This window comes from Peromyscus maniculatus, chromosome 23 (genome assembly GCF_049852395.1).
Source record: "Peromyscus maniculatus bairdii isolate BWxNUB_F1_BW_parent chromosome 23, HU_Pman_BW_mat_3.1, whole genome shotgun sequence".
NCBI lineage: Eukaryota > Metazoa > Chordata > Mammalia > Rodentia > Cricetidae > Peromyscus > Peromyscus maniculatus.
This window is the reverse complement of record NC_134874.1, coordinates 12,077,988-12,103,831: the sequence shown is the minus strand read 5'-3', so window position 1 is coordinate 12,103,831 and position 25,844 is coordinate 12,077,988. Positions and strand designations below refer to the sequence as shown.

General features: G+C 54.1%; 1 protein-coding gene across 1 annotated transcript; it reads left to right on the top strand.

Annotated features, from left to right (window-relative positions):
• The first annotated feature begins 3,790 nt into the window (after positions 1-3,790).
• On the top strand, positions 3,791-25,471 carry Plbd2 (phospholipase B domain containing 2). The gene is made up of 12 exons (XM_006970791.4): positions 3,791-4,114; positions 10,096-10,189; positions 14,867-15,025; positions 16,296-16,396; positions 16,577-16,791; positions 18,787-18,884; positions 21,177-21,337; positions 21,554-21,649; positions 21,820-21,891; positions 22,539-22,691; positions 23,331-23,493; positions 23,695-25,471. Exons 1-12 carry the CDS (start codon positions 3,819-3,821, stop codon positions 23,860-23,862), a joined length of 1,776 nt encoding a protein of 591 aa, XP_006970853.1. The 5' UTR covers positions 3,791-3,818; the 3' UTR covers positions 23,863-25,471.
• The last annotated feature ends 373 nt before the right edge of the window (positions 25,472-25,844 follow it).

Sequence of the window (25,844 nt, the reverse complement as noted above, 5' to 3'; positions counted from 1 at the left end):
CCTTTAATCCCAGTACTCAGGAGGCAGAGGCAGGCGGATCTCTGTGAGTTCGAGGCCAGCCTGGTCTACAGAGCGAGATCCAGGCCATCCAAGGTTACATAATGAAACCTGACCCCTTCCCTTTTTTAAAATGTGCATTGGTGTTTTGACTGCATGGATGTCTGTATAAGGGTGTCGGGTCCCCTGGAACTGGAGTTACAGACAGCTGTTGTCTTGTGGGTCCTGGGAATTGAACCTGGGTCCTCTGGAAGAGCAGTCAGTGCTGAGCCATCTCTCCAGCCCGAGACCTTGTCTTAAACAAACAACAAAAACCCAAACATGCCAGGTGGTGGTGGCACACGCAGATCTCTGTGAGTTCAAGGCCAGCCTGGTGTACAGAGCATGTTCCAGGACAAAATCCAAAGCTACAGAGAAACCCTGTCTCAAAACACACACACACACACACACACACACACACACACACACACACACACACACACAAACAAACAAAAAACCCAAACACACACATAGAAGACTATGCAACATATAACAAAGAGGCAAAAATTTAATTTCATTCATGTAATATAAAATCAAGCCTGGGTGTTGGGGCTCTTTTTGATGTCAGAGATTGGACCCCAGGCCTTAGGCTGTTAAACATAGGCTAATGCCCAACTTCATGTGGAGGCCGAAGGTCTTCATTATTCTCTACCTTATTTATGATTACTGTAACAATAATGATAATAACTGTTATTATTATTATTGTTATTACTGTTTTGAGACCAGGGTCTCTCTATGTAGCCCTGGCTGGCCTGCAACTCACAGAGAGCCAGCATGCCTGGCTCCACCCTATTTTCTCAGAGAATCTATTCCTGAACCTGGGGACACTCACTCAGCAAGCCTGGCTGGCCAGTGAGCTCCAGGGACTCTCCTGTCTCTGCCTCCTTCGGCTCTTGGGTTATGGTGCTTGGAAGACCATGCCTAGCTTGTTACAAGGGTGCTGGGGTCTGAACTCGGGTCCTTACAGATGCACTCCTCTGCGTCGTGGCTTTAGACCAGTGGTTCTCAACTTGTGGGTCAAGACCCACAGGGGGAGGGGTAGACTGACTCAAAGGGGTTGCCTAAGATCATTGGAAAACATAGATATTTACATTATGATTCAGAACAGTAGCCAAATGAAAATTATGAAGTTGCAAGGGAAATAATTTTATGGTTGGGGATCACCACAACATGAGGAACTGTATTCAAGGGTCACAGCGTTAGGAAGGTTGAGAACCACTGCTTTAGACTATTATAGCATGCTTAGAAGGCACCCAGGCTGCAGAGGAGCATGGACCCCTGTGTGTGTGTGTGTGTGTGTGTGTGTGTGTGTGTGTGTATACTGTCACAGCATTGTCCCCACTGATGATGCATACCTACAGCTGTACCTCTGGGGTGCTCAGCACCTGGTCCCCAATCCCAAGGGCTCGTCTTTCATCCTAGCAGTCCTGTGGTTTAGGCTGTGTTTATTAAGTCCTCTGGAGAGGGGAGTCCAGTGAGGCTCAGAATCCTGGTGTCACCTGTGTTCTAGGGCCTCAGGGAATGTGAGAACTGGAACTCAAAGCAGGCTCCTCCCCCTCCAGCCAGGGCCAGGCCTTTCAGAGATGGGCAGAGACGGCAAACGTGGATGTGGTTGTGTGTGCCCTCTGGTGGCTGAAAAGGGCAGAGTCCGTGATGCTTCAAAGTGGGTTCGAATCTCTGTGCTGACATTTCTAGTGGCGACTCCAAGTCACTTTATCTGCGTGAGCCTCAGTTTCCCCAGCTGTTAGGGACTTGATGACTGGAAGTGTTTACAGTAAGGGATTAACAAATGACAGCAGTTCCAGGAATTGATGATTATTCATTCTCCAATAATTCTCTCTAGAGGGTAAGCAGTCAGCCGGGCACTCTCAGGTCAACCTCTGTGCAGTCTTGTCATGTGTTTAGGTAGTGTCTCATAACCGCCCCCCACAAATGTCCTTTAACTTACTACATAGCTGAGGCTAACTTTAAACTCTCCATCCTTCTGCCTCCAACTCTAGAGTGCTGGGTTTATAAGCATGAGCTACCCTGCCCAGCAAGGGACCTGAAAATTTTCTCTTCTTTAAAGATGGGTCTTGGGCTGGAGAGTTGGCACAGCAGTTAAGAGCAATGGCTGCTCTTCCAGAGGACCCGGGTTCGATTCCCAGATTCCCAGCACCCACACCATGGCTCACAAACCACTTGTAACTCCAGTTCCAAGAAAACCGACACCCTGGGGCACCAGGCACAAACCTGGTGCCCATACATAGATGCAGGCAAATTACTCATACATATTAGTCTCGCTTTGCAGCCCAGATAGGTCTCAAACTGATGATCATGGTGATCCTCCTGCTTCAACCAGGTGAGTTCAGGGTTTATTAAGTGTGTTCTTCAGGAAGCATCTTCCTCATCCTGTGAAACATTTTAGAAAGTTATGCATTGGAGTAGGGATAGAGGGACACATTGGGTTCTTTTTTGGTAGGGGGACAAGGTCTTACACTGCAGTCCGGGCTGGTCTGGAACTCTTGGCAATCCTCCTGCCTCAGCCCTCCTGAGTGCTGGAATTAAAGGTGTGAGTCGCTTCGCTCAGGTGAACCCACCCGTTGTCCAGAAGCATAGATCGTCAGTGTCGTGTAAAGGTCATCTGAAGTGGGGAGACCTTCTGTGCTTGAGGCCTTGGCTCCTGGGGTCTGGTGCTGGCTGATGGCTGAGGGTCTGAATGGAACTGAACTGCCAACTGCTGCCCTCTTTTGTGTTATTTTGAGACGGAATCTCACTTTCTATACCAGGCAGGTCTTGAACTCTTTGAGAGTGCTGGTAGAGGTATTTTGAGACAATGTATCCCAGGGTAGTCTGGAAATAACTCTGTAGCTCAGGCTAGCCTGGGTAACACTTGAGGCTATTTCATTCACAGGCAGACAAACAGCAAAAGAACTTTGGGGCTGGGAGAGGGCTTGGAAGTTAAGAGCACTTGATGCTCTTGCAGAGGACCTGAGTTGGGTCCTAGCGTCCACATCGGGCAGCTCACAACTGAGGCCCCAGGGAATGTAACACTCTTTTCTGGCTTCCACGGGCACCTGCTTCCATCCACGTTTCCATACGTGTCCCCCCCTCCCTCCTCACCATCACATCCCGCACACACATAAATCCTTAAAAAGAAATGAAATATAAGGTGGAGGAGATGGCTCAGTGGTTAAGAGCACTTGTTCCTCTTACAGAGGACCTGGATTCCCAGAGACCACCCCATAGTGGCTCACAACAATCATAATTCCGGTTCCAAGGGATCCAGTGACTTCTGACATTCCAGGGCTCTGGGCACTCACATTCTGCACCTACATACAAGCAGGCCAAACACTCATAGGCACAAAATAAAACAAATAAATCTAAAAATAGTAAAAAATGAAAAGAAGAAGAGAGAGAGGAAGAAGAAGAATTCAAAGAAAAAAGATAAGCGCCGGGCTCTGGTGGTGCACACCGGAGGCAGAGACAGGAGGATCTCTGTGAGTTCGAGGCCAGCCTGACCTACAGAATGAGATCCAGGACAGCTAGGGCCAGAGACACATGTCTCGTAAAACACAACACAACACAACAAAACAAAACGAACAACAACAATAAAAAAAGAATACGCCAATCCCGGGGAAGGAGGCCAAGCGGGTTTTCGGCACCGATCTGGGAACCTTTAAAGTGGTCCCCGCCCCTTCCGGCTCGCAGATTTCCCCACGCCCACCCCGGAAGCCCGCGCGCAGGCCCCGCCCCGGCCCCGCCTCCGGAGTGACAGTCACGGGGTCCGGCGGAGGCACGCGATGGCTGCCCCCGTGGACGGGAGCCCCGGTGGCCCGGCGGCCCGGGCGCTGAGGCGGGCGCTGGCGCTCGCCTCGCTGGCCTCGCTGGCCTCGCTGGCCGGGCTGTTGCTGAGCGGCCCGGCGGGCGCTCTCCCCGCACCAGGGCCCGGCGGGCGGCGCCAAAGCCTCGACCCGCCCGTCTCCCGAGTCCGCTCGCTGCTGCTGGACGCCGGGTCGGGTCAGCTGCGCCTGGTGGACGGCCTCCATCCCGACGCGGTAGCCTGGGCCAACCTCACCAACGCCATCCGCGACACCGGGTAAGGGTGGGCCTGGTGGATGACAGGGCTCTGGGCTGCCGACCTAGGGAGTCCACCGCCAGGTCCGGGCCCAGAGTTATGGGTGACACATGAACTCCTGTCCCTAACCATAGGCGTTCTCCCCGGGGTCCGGGGGACCGCTGTGACCAGCCTGCCCTCTGCCCACATGGGCAGGCTGGCCTAGAACTCGCTGTGTTAGACCAGGCTGGCCTGGAGCTCACACAGACCCGGCTGAGGCGTGCGCCCGCCACCGCCACCACCACACCAGGCTCTCCAGCCTGAGGGGTAGTGACAGCTGTCCTGGAGGCCAGGCCTTTGCCCTCCTCCAGAGACAGGGTGCCAGGAATGAGCCTAGCTCCAAACCAGAGGGATCGTAGGGCCCCTAAGTTCACAAGCGGAGACAGTATCCTTGTTGCTGCTTCTGCCCATCCAGGGACAAGTTCATGGCCCGATGCTACAGAGCTCATCAATACGATCAGGGTCACTCTTGGGGGACACAGGTTGTCCCTGCGATCTCTTGTCTCTCACTAACTAACTCCCCTGCCAGTCTGGGTCCCCACATCACCACTGTGAACCCAGAACTTAAAGGTGGGTTCTTGTTGGGGCGGGGCGGGGTCTGCACCAGGAATGACGCCTTGTGCTCAGTCATTCTTATTCTGGTGTGTGGTCTCAAGGACCCAGTGCCAAACAAGATTCGGGCACGCGCGCGCGCACTAGCACGCACACACACACACACACACACACACACACACACACACACACACAGACAAGCCCCAGCAATCTGCCTGGAAAACCAGATTCAGGCAATCCTGGGGGAGGCCTCCAGAACCTTGCATGGCCCCCCACCGGGCCTGGATATACTCATGCCCAGAGGACACCGCCTCCTTCCTGCAGCATGGGCTTCCACAGGTTTGGGGGACACAGATAGATGCTAAAGACACCTCCAGTGTTGGTGGTCCTTGGAAGGTTGCTGTAGCAGAGGTGACAGCTAGGTGTGGCCAGTCCAGGAAGGCTTCCAGGGGGAGAAGGCTGCTGACCATTTGAAGGGAACCGCAGCTCTGGCTGGCATCAGGGGTACCCCATGTGACTTGATCTGGTAGCATGTCCTCTGCTGACTCACGCATTGTTGTCCTGGTCTCAGCAGAGCCAAGAGGGAACGAAGAATCCCTGCTTGGATGTGAAGGCACAGGAGTAAGGTGTGCATGGGGAGGAGGTTTTGGACTCAGGAGGACATCTAAGTGGGCTAGGAATGTTTCCAGTTATGGGGCTCATGATAGTGGGGAAGGGTCTTCCTTGATTGTGTTGCACATTTCTTCCAGGCTCAGATCTACTGCTGTGTGACCCAGGGCAAGTGGCTCCCTTTCTCTGAGCCTGTTTTCTTGCCTAAAATGGGGCTGAAGGGGCCCCACAGTCTCACTGGGACTTAGAAAGCACCGCTGTAGCCGGGCACATGCCTTCCATCCCAGCACTCAGGAGGCAGAGTCAGGTGGATCTCTGTGAGTTCGAGGCCAGCCTGGTCTACAGAGCGAGATCCAGGACAGGCACCACAACAACACAGAGAAACCCTGTCTTGAAAAACCAAAAAAAAAAAAAAAAAAAGAACATCGCTGTTGGTTGAAAGGACTAAGGGTCCTTCGGCCATTTTATGACTGACTGGGGAAACCGAGGCCTCTCATGCTGGCACCTTTTCTGCCCTCTACCTCCTCTCCTACGTCATATGCCCCTTCACTCTGAGCCTCCAACAGTACAGGGAGTTCACAGTGGGAGACGCTGATTTATTTATAGGCAGGGAAACAGACCCTTGAGGACTTGTGAGGACTTAGGTCAAATGGAAGACCTCTGGCCTGCCCTGGTCCCCCTGTCAGTGGGAGCTCCAACCTGGGGGGGGTGACTGTCTCACCCCCCCCACCCCCACCCCCACCTGGAGCTGAGGACCAAACCCAGGGCTTGCGCTTGCTAGGCAAGTGCTCTACCACTGAGCGAAATCCCCAACCCCTGTTTCATTTTTTTTGGAGGGCAGAAGTCAGGAGTTAGACTCTCCTAGAACTAGAGTCCACCTTCTTTCTGGAGGTTTCACCGTTGCCAATTCTGGGATTGTTGAGGGTAAATTCTTTCCCCCCTTCTCCTTCCATTCTGCTGTTCTGGGTCTGACTCTTAATTGTTTCATTTCATTTATTTATTTATGAGGCAGGAGGTGAGGGGGCATGTGTACTATGATGTGTGTGGGCAATTCATAGGCCCTGGGGATCGAACTCAGGTCCTTAGGCTTGGTGGCAAGCACCTTTACCCACTGAGCCATCTTGAGGGCCCATGAGTCTGACTTTGAACCAACACCCAACGCAGCCCTGAGACTGTTAGGATTTGGTGTGTTGTGGATGGAGATGTCCCATCGTAGAGCCTGTGCCAGCCTAGCTGTGGCCTCTACCCTGGGGAAGGTAGGCCTCTGACTCCCTTCCTGCTTCTCAACTGGATCCCACCAACCAGAAGGCTGTCTACAGTGGAAAATGGAGGGAGGGAGGGCAAGTTAGGAAAGCAGGAAGCATCTTGACTCTGCTGCAGCCTGGGAGCGGGTCATATGGCGGAGCCATTGGAGAGTGGCTAGAGAGAACCCTGCTGTGTGGGGAGGCAACCAAGGATCCTGTGCACTGCCAAAGGATTGGTGACAGGAGAGAGTGGCCTTAGGAGACATTTGAGACCCCTACCCACCTCAGCAATGGCCTAGCTTTTTAAAACATGCTACGGCTTCCTCTTCCCCTCTTTTTCCTCTCTGTCTCTTCTAGAACTGTGGGCATTAGACCCAGGAGTTCGTGCATGCTGGGCAAGTACTCTATGACAGAACCGAACGCCACAGGCCCTTGTTATTTTTAAAATTTTGAAATAGGTTCTTGTTATGAGGCTAGTGTGGGCTACATAGGAAGATCCTGTCTTTAAAAATTCCATGAATAGAATTTAGAAGTGTGTGTGTGTGTGTGTGTGTGTTCACATGTGTGCAGGTGTCTGCAGAAGCCAGAACATGGGTGTCAGATCCCATGGAGCTGGAGTTATAGGTAATCGTGAGCCACCATGTGGGTGCTGGGTACAGAGCCCAGGTCCTCTGCAAGGGCAGCAAGTGCTCATAACTGCTGAGCCATCCCTCCAGTTTCCTAAATCATTTTGTTGTTGTCGTTAGAAGAGTAGTGTGTGTCTGTGTGAGAAAGTCTGACTGTAGTCCAGGCTGGCCTCAAATTTCTGATCCTCCTGCCTCAGGTGTGCACCATCTTGCCCAACAGTACTTGGTTATTTGGTGGTGAGCATTCTGGCACTTTAGAAGGATCACCCTGTGGGGTTATGGTGTGTTCTCATGTCTCCCCTGGGCTGCTGCTGTTGGAGTGTTTGCCTGCACGTCTGTGTGCCATGTGTATGCAGTGCCTGAGGAGCCAGGAGAGGGCTTCGGATCCCCTGGACCTGGGGTTTCGGAAGGTTGTGAGCCACAGTGGGGATGCTGGGGACCAAATCCTGGTCCTCTGCAGGAGCATCAAGTGCTTCACTGGTGAGCTGCCTCTCCAGCTCCGTCCTGGGCTTCTTTTGTTGTTGTTGTGTGTATTGTTTGTTCTGTGTGTGTGTGTGTGTGTGTGTGTGTGTGTGTGTAGTGTATGTTTTGTTCTGTGTGTATGTGTTGTTTGTTCTCTCTGTGTGTGTGTAGTGTATGTTTTGTTCTGTGTGTGTGTTGTTTGTTCTGTGTGTGTAGTGTATGTTTTGTTCTGTGTGTGTGTGTTGTTTGTTCTCTGTGTGTGTGTGTAGTGTATGTTTTGTTCTGTGTGTGAGTTTTGTTCTGTGTGTGTGTTTTGTTCTGTGTGTGTAGTGTGTGTTTTGTTCTGTGTGTGTGTGTGTGTGTGTGTGTGTGTGTGTGTGTGTGTTGTGTCTGGTGAGTATAGGCCAGAGGTCTACCTTGGGTGTTGTTCCTCAGGTGCTGTCTACCATGTTTTTTGAGACAGGATTTCTTACTAGATAGGGACTCGTTGATTAGGTGAAGCTGGGTGGCCAAGGAGCCTCAAAGATTTGCCTGTGTCCTCCCCCTCCTCAATGCTGGAATCACAAATATGGGCCACCAGCTTTTTATTTATGTGGGTCTCCACATCCAGCTTTGACGTGGCTCTCCATGCTTGGAGAGCCAACAAACACTTCACTGACTCCAGCACACACCTTTTTTTTTGTTGTTGTTGAGAAAGGGTCTCATGTAGCTTAGGCCGTTCTAGATGACTTTGAACTTGTTATCCTCCTGCCACTACCTCCTGAATGCCAAGAATATAGTCATGTGACCAGATGCCCAGTTTATGAAGGGTTGGGGACAGAACCCAGGGCTTGGTGTGTGCTGGGTGAGCATTCTGCCAACCTGGCTGCACCCCACCCCTACCCAATGGAGTTATTTAAGAAAAAAAAAATATTTATCTGTGTGTGTATATGCCTGTGTGAGTTCACGTACCAGGTGGCTGCAGAGGCCTGAGGAAGGGGTTGGAGCTCCTGGAACTGGACTCCCAGGCTCTCGTGAGCTGCCTAATGTTGGTGTTGGGAACTAATCTTGGGTCGTCTGCAAGAGGTCATAATGTCTGAGCTACCTCTCCAGCCTCTGGGAGAACTATTTTAAAGGCAATTCTATTAAGAAAATGAGAACAAGGATCGAGGCGATAATTTATAGCACTCCCATGCTGGGGAGGTGGAGCTTTGGGGGAAATCCAGGTCTCCGTGAGAGACTTCATCTCAAAAATAAACAAGTAAAAATGACGGTGGCGTGACTTGACAGAAGTCCTGCTCTGCCCTTGGCGACCACTGGCCCTGCAAGTGTATCAGTTAGCACTGGGCAGCAGTGCCCCATAACAAACGGCCCCAACAGCTGCTGGCCCTCGTGGACCTGAGCCACTAGGGCCACTGTGTGTGTGTGTGGACCCGCTCTGCTCCGGCTGTTGTCCGCTCCTGGGACCTGTGGGCTGCCTGCGATGTCCTTCCGCAACAGCAGCAGAGGCACAGAGGGCAGTGGGAGTCTGCAGCTTGGCGCCTTTCCTGGAACTCTGTAGCCCAGGCTGGCCTTGAACTCCCAGAGATCCGCCTGCCTCTGCCTCCCGAGTGCTGGGATTAAAGGCGTGTGCCACCACCGCCCGGCCTCTTGATCTTCTTAACAGCGCTCTGTCAGTTCTTCTCTTGTCCCACTGGGCAAAGCAAGCCACCTATGTGCCCAACACAGATGGACGTGTGAGCAGGGCACGTGACCATGGGTGGAGACGTTGCAGAGGCTCACAGTGAAGAGCGAGGATACAGGACATGATACAGGACATGATACAGGACATGCATCACTGATGGCAAACCCTGGGCCTCAGTCCCCTCCTCTCCCATGTAGTGGGACCACCAGCAGTGCCCACTCGAAGGACTGTGGGGTTGCCCCTGGACAAATGGGACGTGGTTGCCAGATACTGCCAGCTTAGAAAGTGCCAGCCAGCATGACTGGGGACATCAGTTGGCATAGGTGGGGGAGGGGGCAGGTAAGTCTCTGGTTGGGATACATCCTGTGACCCGGCACTTCCTGTCTTAGGGATCTGGCCCAGTGGGTGTGCGGGTACAGACCGGCAGGCCGACATCTGTGTGGGCAGTGGGTATGCAGGTACAGACCGGCAGGCCGACATCTGTGTGGGCAGCTCTTGCTCACTAGGCTGTTTTCATGGTCTAACCAGAGGCTGGACAGGCCTGGTATCCCACACCTGGGGTCTCAGCACAGAGGAAGCCGGGCCAGGAGGATTGGAGTTCCAGGCCAGCCTGGGCTCCATAGTGAGATCCCGTCTGAAGAAACAAAAACAGGGCTGGAGCGCATACGCGCACACGAGGCCCTGGATGTCGTCTGTGGTGTAAGGGATGGAAAGTCAAACCCCAGGTGCCCGCCACCACGGGTCTGCTGTGGAGGCTTGTTTTGTAGGTCCCCGATATTGACTGAGTGTCCTCCCTCTCCCCTCCAGGTGGGCCTATCTGGACCTGGGCACAAATGGAAGCTACAATGACAGCCTTCAGGCCTATGCAGCTGGTGTGGTGGAGGCCTCTGTGTCCGAGGAGGTAAGGCCAATGTGGGGAGTCTGGGGTCCTGCCCCCAGCCACGCCAGGACATCCTCAGGGCTTTCAGTGGGGTTGTGTGTGTGTTGTTGTGTGAATGGATCCCTCCTCCTGTCCTCCATGTAGGTGGGGAGGAAAAGAGCCTGTTCTTCAAAACAGCACCTGAATGGACATGGTGGAACAATCTTGTTATTGCATGAGTTGGGAGGCTGAGGCAGGAGGATTGCTGAGTTTGAGGGTGGCCTGAGCTAGAGACAAAGAAACAAAAATTCCTAGGCTATTATTCATGCCTGTTGTCCCAGCAATTGGGGGATGGAGGGACAAGGGTCAGGAGTTCAGGAACAGTCTTGACCACACACCTCCAAAAAAGGGGAGAGGGAGGCTGGAGAGATGGCTCAGAGGTTAAGAGCACTGACTGCTCTTCCAGAGGTCCTGAGTTCAATTCCCAGCAACCACATGGTGGCTCACAACCATCTATAACGAGATCTGGTGCCCTCTTCTGGCCTGCAGTCATATATGCTGTATGCATAATAAATAAATAAATCTTTAAAAAAAAAAAAGTTGGTGGCAGCTAAATTTAAAAAAAAAAGGGGGGAGGGGAGGAAAAACAGTGCAATCTCGTGGTTTTGGGTGCACCTGTCAGGTTGTACAGTTGGACCACTGCCAGGTCTAGAGTGTCTTCATCACCCAGAAGGAACCCATCCAGCTAACACTCCACCCAGCCCCGGGCACCACCAGGGCCAACGGCATGGCTTGCATTTTGTTATTCTAAACACCGCACAGAAGTGTGGTCATACAGTGGAGGTGCCGCCGCCGCCTCCTGGCTTTTGTTTCCGTTGAGATAGTCTCTGTAGCCCTGGCTGGTTGCAGACTCGGTGTGTAGCCGAGGATGTCCCTGAACTCATGGTTCTCCTGCCTCCCATCTCTAGTGCTGGGGTCACAGTAGTGTGTCACCACTTGGTCTGTGCAGTGCTGGGGTGGAACCCCCAGCTCAGGATGCCTGCTGGGAAGTGCAAGCCTTCTTGTAACCTGCTACTCGGCATAATGTTTCCCTTTTCTTTTGTGTTCGTATATCTAAAAAGGTGGTTTCTAGTTAATGTACAAACTAATGGGTTTCTCAGTGACATTGTAAAATCGATTGTCGTAGTTGAATGTATTTGATGTATGTCTGTGTCTGTCTGTGGGTGGGGGGATGCACTTATGTCAGGATGCATATGTAGAGGTCAGAGGACAACTTCCCAGAGTCTGTCCTTCCTTCTCATGGTGTGAGTTCTAGGGACTGAATTCAGGTCATCAGGCTTGGTGGCAAGCACCTGTACCTGCTGAGTCATCTCCATGGCCCCAATGACAGTTTATACATACAAGTTCTGTACTTCACGCGTGTCCCCCAGCTGCTTCCTCTGTTCTTCACACCTCCCAGCAGCCCCTTTCTCACCCTAATGGTCTGTGGTTCCCCATTCTGCCTTCATGTCTTCTGCCCCTTTGGTATTTTTGAAAGATTTATTTATTTATTTATTTATTGGTTTTTGGCAACAGGGCTTCTCTGTTTTAACAGTCCTGGCTGTCCTGGATCTCACTCTATAAACCGGGCTGGCCTCGAACTCACAGAGATCCGCCTGTCCCTGCCTCCTGAGTGCTGGGATTAAAGGCATGGACCACCACCGCCTGGCTAAAGATTTATTTTTATTTATATTGGTGTGTGTGTGTGTGTGTGTGTGTGTGTAGTGTGTGTGTGTGTGTAGTGTGTGTGTAAGAGCATGCCACATGTATGTGGATGTTCAAAGAGACTGAAGAGTGTCAGATCTGGAGCTGGAGTTACAGTGGTGTGGGGAACTGAACTCTGGCCCTCTGCAAGAGAAGCAAGTGCCATGGAGCCATCTGTTCAGCCTCCTTTTAAGGTGTTTAGAGACAGGGTCTTACTGTGTGGTCTAGGTTGACTTCTAACATGAAATCCTCTTGCCTCAGCCTCCTGAGTGCTGGGATTGCAGGGGTGTGCCTTTTCCCCCCTTCCTGATACTGGAGATGAAGCCCAGGAAACCCAGGAGCTCATCATGTATGTTGAGAAAGCACTCTCCCGCTGATCTCCCCGCTCAGGCTTTTTGCACTTTTCAGTTAGACAGTCTCACAAGCTTGCCTAGTCTAATCTTGAGTTCTCTCTGTAGTCCAGGCTGGCCTTGAACTTGTGACACTCCTTTTTAGCTCCTGAGCACTGATACACATCACCTCACGTGGCTCCTACTTTTGTTAACTATCTGTCCTGCATGTGTCGAGTCTCCAAACAGCATAGTCTCTTGCTTACCTGGTATGGAACTGTAGAGATGGCAGTCACTATCAGGGGCCCCACCCTGCAGAAGTCAGCATGGCTGTGGGTGGTAAGTGGACACCCACTTTGAGAATTACTGGGCATCAGTTTACAGAGTATTTGAGTATGGATCCTCTTGGTGACCCAGGGACATGTAAAAGGTGTCCAAAGGCTGGAGGCCCTGTCTTGGTGGAGCTCGATGGAGCAGTGACAGGGAGGGACTGTGGAGAATGTGAGCTGTGCTGTCGGGGCGCAGGGGATCATGGGAGTAGCCTCTGTGGTGATCTTTATAAGCTTAACCACCATCCAGGCCTCTCAGGAGCCTTTGCCTCTAGAAAAGCATGAGATGCAATTCCCTCTCCCAAGGGACACACAGCCTGCTGGGGACACTGAGACAGGGCCACAGGGCTCTTGTGACAGGATCCTGAGGGATGTGCCTGGGACTTTGCCTGTGTCGTCTCACTGGTCTCAGCTCCTGAGGGTGGCCTGGCTGCCTCCACTGGGGAGAGGTTGTAAGTCTTTGGTCCCGAGAGGTGAAGGGGCTTCCTCAAGGCTAAACAGCCATTCAAGCTAAGGAGCAGCATTCGAACCCAGCTCTGTCTGGCCCAGGTCTCCACTGCTTACAGTTAACTCTATTCCTCCTGCAGGGGATTGTCTAGTCCCCAGCTGAGCCCAGCCTGACCCTCAGGTAGGGCAGGCAATGGGCAGTGCTCTGGAGGCTCTGGAAGGCACAAGAGGACAGAGGCCATTGGGAGGGCCTGGGGTGAGCAGGATTTGGTGTGTCACTGTGCTGGCGGCCCTTGTGGTGGAGAGGCTTCCTAGTGGGGTGGGGTGTGGCTGGAAGTTACCTTCAGCAGGTGCCGAGAGTGTGGGGCTTTGGGACTTGGCAAAAGCCCATCTTGACATGGACTCCAATCTTGGCCCCATGATTTAATGTCTCAGTGTTTGGGGACACGGGTATTTGCCCACCTGTGCCTCAGTTTCCCCAGCTGTAAAATGGATGTGTTGGCTTCACTTCACTGTAATGAAATACCCAAGACAGTGAGCTCATAAAGGCAAGGGTTTGTTTTGTTTGGCTCATGGATAGTTCTGCATGGTTCCTGCCCAAAGCCAGGTCGATCGTTACTTTGGGCCTCTGGTAGGTCTCGACAGCAGTGGCAGGGACAGATCCATAGCAGAGCCAGAAGGCAAAAATGGAGGAGGAAGAGAGCAGGGTCCCAGAGTCCTCTTCTAGGACAAGCTCAGAAACCTCACGCTCTCCTCCCAGCAATGCTGCCCAGTGGACCACTGTGTGCGGACAGCGACCACATGCCTAGCTCAGAGCACTGGAGGCTGCAGCATGCCCATCTGTGTGAGGCCACTCACTAGCATGAGCCACAGGCCAGCAGGCCTCCTCCTGGGGAGCATCGGCTCCATGCCCTGGTTATTCTAGGTTGGCTCAGGCTGACCTAGGCTTACTGATGCTATTGTAGTCGGCTGGCGGGGAACTGGGGTATCTGAGTGGCCTGGGATAACCTCATTCACATCTCCAGGAGTTGATGTCCATCAGCTGGGGACAGGGTAGGCTGGCTGCAGTCTCCTCCCCAGTAGGCAAGCCCAAGCTTACCCATACTGCACCTGGGCAGTGCCGACAGCCTGGCGCACTTTTCTGGCCCAGTGAGTCAGCAGGGGTTTTGTCTTGTTCCCTCTGTCCTCCATGCTTGGAACAGAGTAGGGAGCTGCCCAGGCGCACATTTGTCCAGCCAAGAGTGGTGGTATATGCTCACAGTGCCTGGAGTAATCTTAGCAGGCCAGAGGCCGAGGAGTGTGAACCTGTCTAAAAATCCAAACAATAGCTGGAAATGTGGTGGCATTGGTAGATAGCTTGCCTAGCAGGCACAGGCTCCAGAGTCCATCCCCAGCATTGTATAGCCAGGCTTGATAATGCACACTTATAATCCCAGCACTTGGCGGATGGAGGCAGGAAGATCAGGTGTTCAAGGTCAGCCTCATCTACTTAAGACCCCCACTGCCAAACAACCAAACAAAACAACAAAGCCAGACCTGAGGACTGAGTTGTTGTCCAGTGGCCTTGCAGAGCGTTTGCTTGGCCTGCACGAGGCCCTGTGTCCAATTCCCAGTGCTACAAACCCGGCGGAAATGACCCAAGACCCCTGTGTTTGATGGTGGACTACAATGCTCACCCAGGTCCCAGCAACAGAGAAGGCGCGGTCTAGCCTAGACCTTCCATATCACAGGCCCCAGAAGAGGGCGACCTAACAGGCTCTGGGCCCTGAAGGGGGCTGAGAGCCACACAGGCTAGGGGCTGCCTCTGCACTTTGGGGCGAGTCCTAGCGTCCTGTACAGAGAGCAGCAGCCGCCCTGCCTCCTCCCCACAGCTCATCTACATGCACTGGATGAACTCCATGGTCAATTACTGCGGGCCCTTCGAGTATGAAGTCAGCTACTGTGAGAAGCTCAAGAGCTTCCTGGAGGCCAACCTGGAGTGGATGCAGAGGGAGATGGAGCTTAACCAGGACTCTCCGTACTGGCACCAGGTGGGCCAGGCTGCCCTGTTCGAGGGGAGGTGACTCTTTGGGTGTGCCCGTGTCCTGTGCAGTCCTGAGTGAGCCAGACGTCCAGTCCGTTCTCGTATCGGCCAGCATCTGCAGCCTTCCTCCCCCGGCTGCCATCCTTCCATCTGTCCACTTGATGCACCTCCAGCTGCCCATCCTGGCCCGGATGCCCAGCCCTTTCTGCCTTCCTGCTGTCAAAGAGCCTAGATGTAGCTAAGTGGTGGCATGTGGCTCTCACTGCCAGGGAGGTGGCGGAAGGCTGGGTAAGGCAAACACCATTTCAGAAAGGGAGGCAGGAGAAAAATGCCAGCCTTTGCATTCCCTGCCTGGGCTGAGCTTTGACTGACTGGATGCTGAGGGCTAGGCCTGGGTGGCAGGCTCCTTAGCCTTGGGCTGCTGGCTAGGTGGTCAGTGCCAAGGCCATTGAACCTGTGAATTCTCTAGAGACCCGAGGGTTTAGCCGCACAGCACAGGCAGTAGCCTCTGTGGATGACCCTACATCCTCCAGTGCTGACACCATTATCCTCCTATACATAGTTCTCCCTGCCAACTCATCTACTGCCCCTCTGCCTCAGGCTGTCTCCCTCCACATACCCACTCATCCCACCACGCTTATGTCTGCTTACTCACCAACACACATCAACCCATCTACCCTCCAGATCACCCATGTACCCCCTTCTGTCCCATCCATCCACCATCCATGCATGCATCTGCTTACTAAGGTATTCCTTCACCCAGCAATACATCTGCTTAGATACCCACATGCACACATCAACCCATCCATCCTTCTGTCTGTCCACCTGTCTACCCATCCCCTCCTGTCCATCCGTCCCCACCCAGTCTGCCCATCTATCTTGCCTGGACTTAACTTGCCCCGCACCAGCCAAGATCCAGTGAGAGGCACGGTGATGCCTCTAGTCACAGGTGCTGAGGCAGAACTGGCCGTGGGGAGAAGACAGCCTCAGGGCAGGTGCCAGGGTCAGCCACACAGCCAGCATCTAAGACTAGGGTCTGGCCAAACTGGAAGGCTTTGCTGAGGAGGTGGCTTTTGACCTGGGTTCTTAAGTGAGGGGGACTTGGGGTCAGCGTGAGGATTGTGTCATACAGTTAGCTGAGTTACTGAAAGCAGGAAAGGGGTCAGGGCTGGCTGGAGCCTGCTGAGCACCCCTGGGCCAGGTCAGATCCCTGCAGTGGTATAGAAGGGGTGAACTGGGTGGGGGAGGGGCTCATCCTCCCTCTGCCCCTCCCCTAGGTGCGGCTGACCCTCCTGCAGCTGAAAGGCCTGGAGGACAGCTACGAAGGCCATTTGACCTTCCCAACTGGGAAGTTCACCATCAAACCCTTGGGGTTCCTGTAAGTGCCCAGCCCCAGCCTGCGCAGGGTGGGTAAGGAGTCATGAACCTCACAGTCACCCCGGTTCTAGGCCAGCAGCTCATTTCCTGCTCCCAGAACACAGTGGGTCTCCTGACCCCTGGAGCCTGAGCTGTGACATGGGTGCAGAGTAGCCGCTGACCCCCCATCCTGCCTCCTCAGCCTGCTGCAGATCGCCGGAGACCTGGAAGACCTAGAGCCGGCCCTGAATAAGACCAAAACCAAGGCTTCCCTGGGCTCCGGGTCCTGCTCTGCTCTCATCAAGCTGCTGCCAGGTGGGCGTGACCTCCTGGTGGCACACAACACATGGAACTCCTACCAGAACATGCTTCGCATCATCAAGAAGTACCGCCTGCAGTTCCGGGAGGGACCGAGAGGTGAGAAGAGGGAGCAGCAGAGGGTGGTGCACAGGGGTGGGGCCTTGGGCGGGGCTCTGGATTGGAGCCAGGAGTTCTTTTTATGTTTTTAATTTATTTATTTGTCTGGACGGTAGTGGCCGTGTGTGTGTGTGTGTGTGTGTGTGTGTGTGTGTGTGTGTGTGTGTGTGTGTGTGTGTAGGGGGAAAGAAGGAAAGGAGGAGCCTAAAGAGACCAGTATGGTAAAAAAGGAAAAAAACCACTTGAGAAGAAACAAATCTTTTTTTTTTTTTTTCTTAATTTATTATATATACAATGTAATGTCTGCATGTATCCTTGCAGGCCAGAAGAGGGCACCAGATCTCATGACAGATGGCTGTGAGCCACCATGTGGTTGCTGGGAATTGAACTCAGGACCTCTGGAGGTGCATGCCTTTAATCCCAGTACATGGGAGGCAGAGCCAGGAGGATCTCTGTGAGTTCAAGGCCAGCCTGGTCTCCAGAGAGAGATCCAGGACAGGCACCAACGCTACACAGAGAAACCCTGTCTTGAAAAACAAAAACAAAAAAACAAGATATTTATTCATTTATTTTATATATATGAGTGCTCTATCTGCATGTACACCTTTATGCCAGAAGAGGGTATCAGATCCCACTGTAGATGGTTGGGAGCCACCATGTGCTCTTAACAGCTGAGCCATGTCTCTGGCCCTGTGCCAAGAGTTCCTATTTGGCAAGCAAGGTCTGTCAGCTGGCTCCCAAGGTTACCACCACCCACCCCTCTGCCTTCACCCACCCTTCTGCCTTCTTCTGACTATCCTGGGGGGTTGAGCCCTGGGCCTTCTTGCCAGGCAAACGCTGAACCATTCAGCGGCATGCATGTCCCAGCTGGCCTTGAACTCACTCTAGTGTGTGCCCCCCACAGACCTTCCCGGTGAGGCAGGCGGAAGACTGGCAATGGGAAGAGACCAGTTGCACATGGTGGGGCGGCACTGAGCTAGCAGTCCTCCTGCCTCAGCCTCCCGGGTACTGGGACGACAGGCACTCACCACCGTGGTTTCTTACATTTTTAACTCTTTAAAACCTGCTTACGGGCTGGGGATATATCTCCATGGCAGATCGCTCACCTGGCACGAGCAAGCCCCTCCACACAGTACCGCCAATACGTGGAAGCTATGTGCAGGGGAAATCGTGCCAAATAGCGAGGCCCTCTTGCATGTGACGTCCATGGCCCTCGGGACGTTATCCCTGCAGATGGGTTGTTTACTTGTAGCTGTTCCAAGGTCCCTTCTGATTTTTTCGTTGCTTTATCCTCATCTGGTCTCAGTTGTATACAATCACGTTATGTCATGGGTCCAGAGGAGACACCAACCCCACCCTGAGCTCCCCGCTCGCAGATCCTCCTGATGAAGTGAGATCTATCTGCATTTTTAAATGACTTGATTTTATTTGCTCCTTCTAAAACTACGTCACCAGTGTTAAGGAAAGTCTGTTTCCAGCTACAGGAGGAGCAGTCGCAGAGCATCTTGCTGTCATCATATTGCAAGTTTGTCGTGGAATCAGTAGAGACAGCCAGTGGGACTCTTCCCCTTCCCTCTGCTCCTTCTACCCTTCCCTCTTCCTCTTCCTCTCTCTCCTCTTCTTCCTCTCTCTCCTCCTTCTCTCCTCTTCATCCTCTTCCTTATCTTCCTCCTCTGCCTTCCCCGCCTCTTCCTTTTTGAATCAGAGTCTCATCATATAGCTCTGGCTGGCCTGGAACTCACTGTGTAGCCCAGGTAGCTTTGAACTTGGAGCAGTCCTCCTGCCTCAGCCCCCTGGTGTTAGCATTCCAGACAGGTGCCACCCACGTGTTTTATGTGAAGGGCCTCGGTTGCTGTAACAAATGGTTGAAGGGATGAGAGTGGGCTCCCTGAGGACTGCTTGTTCCTCACTTGAGACTCCAGTCTTGTGGGATGGGGTATGGGGTCCCCACAGGGCCTGCCTGACCAGCTCATTCCGCCCCCCCCCCCCCGACAGAGGAGCACCCCTTGATTGCTGGCAACAACTTGGTCTTTTCATCTTACCCGGGCACCATCTTCTCCGGTGATGACTTCTACATCCTGGGCAGTGGGCTGGTGAGTGGCCAAGTCACATGCTCCCTGGGGATACAGCATACAGGCTCTGGGGATGCAGTGAAGGATGAGGTGTGCGGGACCTCTGAGCCACTGTCTTGGAGACTTCGCAAAGCCCTGAAGTGCAGTGACCTTGGTTTGTTTTTCTGAGTTCAGCATAAACACCTCCTTTCAGCCGGTGACCTTGCTCTCTGCTGCCTCCCCCTCCCCATCCCCTAACCTGGCCACACTCTGAAGAGCTGCTGTTTACAGCGCCTTGCTTCCTCTGCTCCCTGGCTGGCATCCAGGCCCCTTTAGAAATCTGTTCCTGGCGCCTGAGATCACAGACCGATGCTGCCAGGAGACGGACTTTGCTGCAGAAAGCGCCTGGGTGCAGCGGATGCGAGGGGCACCAGCAGGCGTGGTGGGGTTCATGGTCATGTTCCTGCTGTTGCTTCTTCCTAGTGTGGGGGAGGCTTGTGGGGCCAGGGGGTGAGAGGCAGCAGGAGCCTCAGGCCAAGAAGCTCCCCCGCTTGTTCCCAGAGGACCCTCTATGTGTGTGCATGCACGTCTGTGTGTCTGTGTCTGTCTGTCTGTGTGCAATGGAACCTTGGGCCTTCTCAATGAGCCATCAGAGGAGGCCATCAACCCCTTTTACAGTGTAGGATACTGGTGACCTTCTCAGACTCTCGTTTTATTTGTTTGTTTCATTCATTCATTTATTTATTTAGGCATAGTCTTACTATGTAGCCCTGGTTGGTTTAGAACTTGCTGTGTAGACCAGGCTGGTCTTGAACTCAGAGAGATCTGCTTGCCTTTGCCTCCCAAGTGCTGGGTTTAAAGGTGTGAGCCACTATACCCAGCTTTTATTTTTTATTTTTATGTTTTTGTTTGTTTGCTCTATTTATTTATTAATTTAGGTTTTTTTAAGACAGTGTATCACTCTGTGGCTCAGGCTGCCCTGGAACTCAGTACGTAGCCCAGGCCAGCAGTCCTCCTTCCTCAGCCTTCCGAGTAGACTGCAGTTACACGCCTGTGCCAGGCCCAGCTTAGATGGTGTCTTTGTTTTTCTTTTCTTTCTATTTTTTATTTTGGTTTTCTGAGACAGGGTCTCATGTAGCCCATGCTGGCCCCAAACTCACTCTGTAGCTGAGATTTCCTTGAGCTCCCCTCCTGCCTCCACCTCCCTAGGACTGGGGTTAAAAAAGTATTTAGCACTGTGCTCAGCTTCAATGTCCTCTTTAAAACACTGGCTTATGCTCACACCTGAATTGCTAGCACTTGAGAGGCAGAGGCAGGAGAATAACCAAGAGTTTGAAGCCAGCCTGGGCTATGACACTGTGAATGCCCCCAAAATAAATAAAACTCTAACACTAAAGCACTCTCCTTATGTGGGTCCCGCCAGCTTTTGGCTCTTTTTAGCTTCCTTGTGTAGAGATAGATACAGGCTAGCACCCTTGGGGCACAGGGCACTAAACTCTGGCTTCGGGCTTGAGGGGCTGGCTGCCAGCCACGACCAGCTGGCAGACTTGTCTCTTAGCTTCTCTGGGTCTCGCACACCTGTCTTCCAGGAGGAGGGTGGCAAGAGCTGACTGGGACTCAGCTGTCGAGATTCTACAGCAGGGCCACCCACCAGCTGCCTGGATGTGGCCATTTGAAAGTCAAGTTTCACAGGCTCCGCTTGGCTGTTGATCCGAGTTCTGTTGTTTGGTCTGAGACGGGGTCTCACTCTGAAGCCTTGGCTCACCTTACACTTCTGACAGTCTTCCTGCCTCTGCCTCTGCCTCCTGAGTCCTGGGTTATAGGCATGTGCCACCACGCCTAGCTAGTTCTGCGTTGGTTTTAACCAGTGAGAACAAGGCATGTTTATGTAGACGCGTGAGGGCCCAGGGAGCAGTGGGGCTTCGTAGGCGGCAGCAGACGGCTTGTGACTCCAGGACAGAGCTGGGTGGGCTAGGGTCTTCCCGATGTCTCTGGCTGCAGGGGGTCAGGTGAGTAGCCTCCCGCCACCAGCTCTCCCCGTGGAGCAGAGCGGAGGGGTGGGATGAAATGCTGCCTCTTAGGGGAGACTTCACCTTCTGACAAGGGAGGCACTGAGGAGTGCCATTCTGGGCTCCTCAGTCTGGTCCCCAAGGCAGAGCTGGGTACAAGATCCTGAGTCTCCCCCAAACCAAGCACTTTTCCAAGGAATCCAAGAGGGGTGTGCACCAGAGCAGCTTAGGGTTGTAAGGAAAGCTTACACACTGACTTCTGAGCCCCGGGACAGGGCAGGGCTGCCATGTGGAGTCAGTCTGCGGCCCACTCCATCTCTCACAGGTCACCCTGGAGACCACCATCGGCAACAAGAACCCCGCCCTGTGGAAGTATGTGCAGCCCCAGGGCTGCGTGCTGGAGTGGATTCGGAACGTCGTGGCCAACCGCCTGGCCGTAGATGGGGCCACCTGGGCAGAGGTCTTCAAGCGATTCAACAGTGGCACGTGCGTGCGTTCCTGGCCTCACAGCCCCTACTTGGGGACCACTGGGGTGCCGGGGCCTTCTACCCAGTCCCTTCTCTTAAATGCTCACTGGAGCACCTCGAGCTCCTTCCTTGTTTTATACTTGGGGAAACTGAGGCTCAAAAAGGAAAGGATTTTCTTTTCTCCTCTCCCGAAAGCGTCCCAGGTTTGATGTAGTTCCTTCCTTGTGCCTGGCAGGTATAATAACCAATGGATGATTGTGGACTACAAGGCATTCATCCCGAAGGAGCGCAGTGCTGGAAGCCGGGTGCTTACCATCCTAGAACAGATCCCGTGAGTCCCTGGGGCAGAGGGAAGAAGGGCAGCCTGGGGGAGGGTGCCCCTGATGGGGGCGGGAGGTCGGGGACTCGGCGCAGTTCCTGCTCAGGGCGCCGAGAGCCCTCACTGGCTGTGCCCTCGGAGCTGGTCTCCTCACGTGCTTTGCCCATCTCTCCGGGCCTCAGGGGCATGGTGGTGGTGGCCGACAAGACTGCAGAGCTCTACAAGACGACCTACTGGGCTAGCTACAACATCCCGTATGTGCTCTTCCTTTTTCCACACTCCCCCCACCCCCAATCTGTCCTCCCTGAGGCAGAGTCCTCCCCAGTGACATTTGAAACATGCAGGACAATGAGGGGAAGCTGTACCTCATGTGTGACCTCCAGTTCTGGTAGCCGCTGCCGGGTGACTTGGGACGGCCACACCTTGGGACTGGGTATTGCCAGGCATTCAGCTGGACCCAACCCTGTCTCCTGAGAGATGGAGATGCCCATGAGGTACCCAGGCTGAAGTTGAGGCTGGCTGGGACAGCCTGAGCCCCAGTAAACCCAGCCTTAGCTGGGTTCCTCAGCGCTACCTTACATCCTGTGCTTTCTCAGGATATAAGGACCTGCCATTGGGTCCTTGTGACCATGATACATGACTGTAGCAGCCTGTTCTCATTCCACAGATGTGGAAACTGAGGCAGGGATCCCTGGCTCACCCCCAGCTCCATGGTCAGAGAACACTGAGGTGGGATTTGACCCAGAGCCCAGGTTTATCCCTTACAGTACAAGAGGGCCTTGCTGCAACCTGATGTGGCCCTGGTCACAGTTCCACTGTGACTGCCCCCCCCCCATTCTGGCTGCAGCCACAGTCAGTTGTGGCTGGTAGGACTCGTGGGTGACCACCCTTGTCCCAGCAGGTTCTTTGAGACTGTATTCAACGCTAGTGGGCTGCAGGCCTTGGTGGCCCAGTATGGAGACTGGTTCTCCTACGCTAAGAATCCTCGAGCCCAGATCTTCCGGAGGGACCAGTCATTGGTGGAGGACTTGGACTCCATGGTCCATCTCATGAGGTGGGTCAGCACACTCCTAGCTTGGTGCAGAGGGCCACCTGTATGTCCTGTCTGTGACAGTGCTGCTGAACCTGGCCACAGGTCTTGGCCTGCAGGTGGCCGGCCTTGCTCCTTGCTCTCTTGGGGAATCCCTTTCTCCTGGGAGATGGAGATGCCTGCCCAGGACCCAGGCTGGAGCTGAAGTGTGGTTGGTCAGCCTGAGTCCCCACGGATGCTGTTGAGGAATAGACTGGGTGTCTGGCCTGCTTGGAGGAGGGGCCTGGAGAACCTCCCCCAGGAAGAGTCAAGTGACAAGGCTGGGGTGACCCCTTGGAGGGGTGAGGGTGGTCCACATCTGACCCTGCCTGAGACGTGGCTGGTGTTAGGAGAAGCCTAGAAAGTTCAGGAAGGCCGGGCATTGGTGGCGCACGCCTTTAGTCCCAGCACTCAGGAGGCAGAGGCAGGCGGATCTCTGTGAGTTCAAGGTCAGCCTGGGCTACCAAGTGAGCTCCAGGAAAGGCGCAAAGCTACACAGAGAAACCCTGCCTCGAAAAAACCAAAAAAAAAAAAAAAAAGTTCAGGAAGGGTCAGGGCCACCCTGTGCCATGAGGAGCTTGGCTTTTCTCAAGGGTGACTAGCATCCTTTCCATCTGCATCCAGGTACAATGACTTCCTTCATGACCCTCTGTCACTGTGTGAAGCCTGCACCCCGAAGCCCAATGCAGAGAACGCCATCTCTGCCCGCTCTGACCTTAACCCCGCCAATGGCTCCTACCCATTTCAGGCCCTGCACCAGCGTGCCCATGGTGGCATTGATGTGAAGGTTCGCCACCCAAGCCAGCTGCCACATGCCCTGGGGAAGGGTGGGTGAAGCAGGTGCAGGGTCAGGGGGCAGACCTGGGATGCAGTTGGGTCAAGGTTAAGGGGATATCTGCTTTGGGGTCAGCTTCAGAATGGTGCTCTGAGAGTCGGGCCCCCAGATTGAGCCCCCTACCACCTCAGTGGCTTGCTCTCTGGCCTCCAGGTGACCAGCTCTTCACTGGCCAAGTTCATGAGCATGCTGGCAGCCAGTGGCCCCACGTGGGACCAGCTACCCCCGTTCCAGTGGAGCAAATCGCCGTTCCACAACACGCTGCACATGGGCCAGCCCGATCTCTGGACATTCTCACCCATCAAGGTCCCGTGGGACTGAGGATCTGCTCCACCCAGTTGCCTTCATTCTGTGTGGCCAGTAGGGTCACACACGTGCCGCCCACCCTCTGGGGCTCTGTCCTCACTGCACTCTGGTCTGGGTGGTCTCCTCTGCAGGGACACAAGCCCAGAGGCTCAGAGCTGGCTCTCCGTCCCCAAGCCTTTTGCCCCTTCGTCGCTCTCTTCTCAGCCCCTGTCCCCGGTAGGCTGGGGCTTATGCGTGGCTGTGGGCCAGGTGGGATCCTGGGCGCCGTTCTCCTAGTGCTGGCCCCTCAGTGTGTCGGGGGGGGGGGGGGACGCTGACGGGGCTCATCATTGCTGTCACTACTAGCCTGCGGGCCGTCACCTCAGGGAGCAGCCCGTGTCCCCTTCTCTGGGCAGCTTTCCTGAGGCTAGAAGCTTGAAAACAAAAACCAAAGTTCCCGGCTGCTTGTAGCTGGAGGGTCTTGAGTGTTCTTTCTGCAGGAGGGGTGCACCATCACCCTATGCTCCTGCCCCCCCGCAGCCCAAGCCCGCCCAGGCCTCCTGGTAGGTGCCCCTGGCTCTGCTGTGGTAAGCAAAGCACAGGCTGTGCTCCCATTAACCGGGAGGGGCCGCGGCCCTGCTGGGTCTGGTGAGGGCAGCAGTGAGGCTCGTGGCCGTCTGGCTCCACACCTGTCCATTGTCCTCACCATCCACCCTTCCCTCCTGTGCCAGCCACCTGCCACCCGGCCACTCACCCATTCACTCTCCCGTGCATGGTGCCATCTACGCACTTGTCCATCCGTCCAGCCTCCTGCCACCCGGCCCTTATCTACCTGTTCACCTGTCCATCCTCACCTGCCCACCCGGCCCTTATCTACCTGTTCACCTATCCATCCTCGCCTGCCCACCCACCCAGAACCACCCACCCCTTTCCTTTTGGTTTTGAGGCACAGCCTTTGCTCTGTAGCTCAGGTTGGTCTTGAACTTGCGATCACTGTGCCTTCACCTCTCGTGTGCTGGATTTACATGTGTGGGCCGCCGTGCCTGTTGTCTGTTTTTCATCCGTCAGTCCACTAATCTGTCTCTGTTCACTTGTCTGTTCCTCCCTATATGTCCACTTATCCCTGTTAGTCCCTCTGTCCATCCACTCTTCTGCTCAGCATCCATCTCATGTGCTGCATTCTGGGTCCTTGTCTGGCCTGCCCCTCTAACCCCCAAGACCCTAAGTTCTGCTGTGAGGCTCAGAGACCCACAAGAAACCTTGTTAGGAAAGTTAGGGAATGCTCTCTGTGGTGAGCACAAAACCGGACTGCACTGAGGTAGACCAGCAATCCAGTGTCCTGGAGCCCTGCCGTGCTGGGGTGGGCAGAGGAGTGAAAGACCTGTTCTCTTAGTGCCCTGGGGTCCTGAGAGGTGTGGGTGGCCCGTCCCAGCCAGCCCAGTGCCTGTCAGGTGTTTTGAGTTTTGTTGGAAGAGGGGATTGTGGGGTTTGTTGTTGTTGTTGTTTTGGTTTTTTGAGACAGGGTTTCTCTGTGTAGCCCTGACTGTCCTGGAACTCGCTCTGTAGACCAGGCTGGCCTTGAACTCACAGGGATCCGCCTGCCTCTGCCTCTCAAGTGCTGGGATTAAAGACGTGCGCCACCACCGCCCGACTGTGAGGTCAAATTCATTTCACCGTCCCTGCCCTGCAGACGAGTATACAGGGTTGGTTTTCCTGCACATGGTGGGGCCGCTGGTGTTTCACGGCTATCCTTGTCAGTAAGGACTTCATGTTAGAATGTGGTGGCCTTGCCTATGCATCCCCCAGCTGCTGTGCCCCTACCCTAGATCTCTCTGCAGCTTAGCTGTGGTCCCCTCTCCAGGTTGATGAATGTGTGGGCCCTACTGTTAACACTAGTCCACTGGGAGACCCGAGCCACCAGCATGTGGGTGGGGAGCATGGCTCCTCTGGGAGCCAGGGCAGGTATGGCAGGGTGACCAATGCACTCTAGAGGCTGAAGTAGGAGGCCTGGGCTGCAC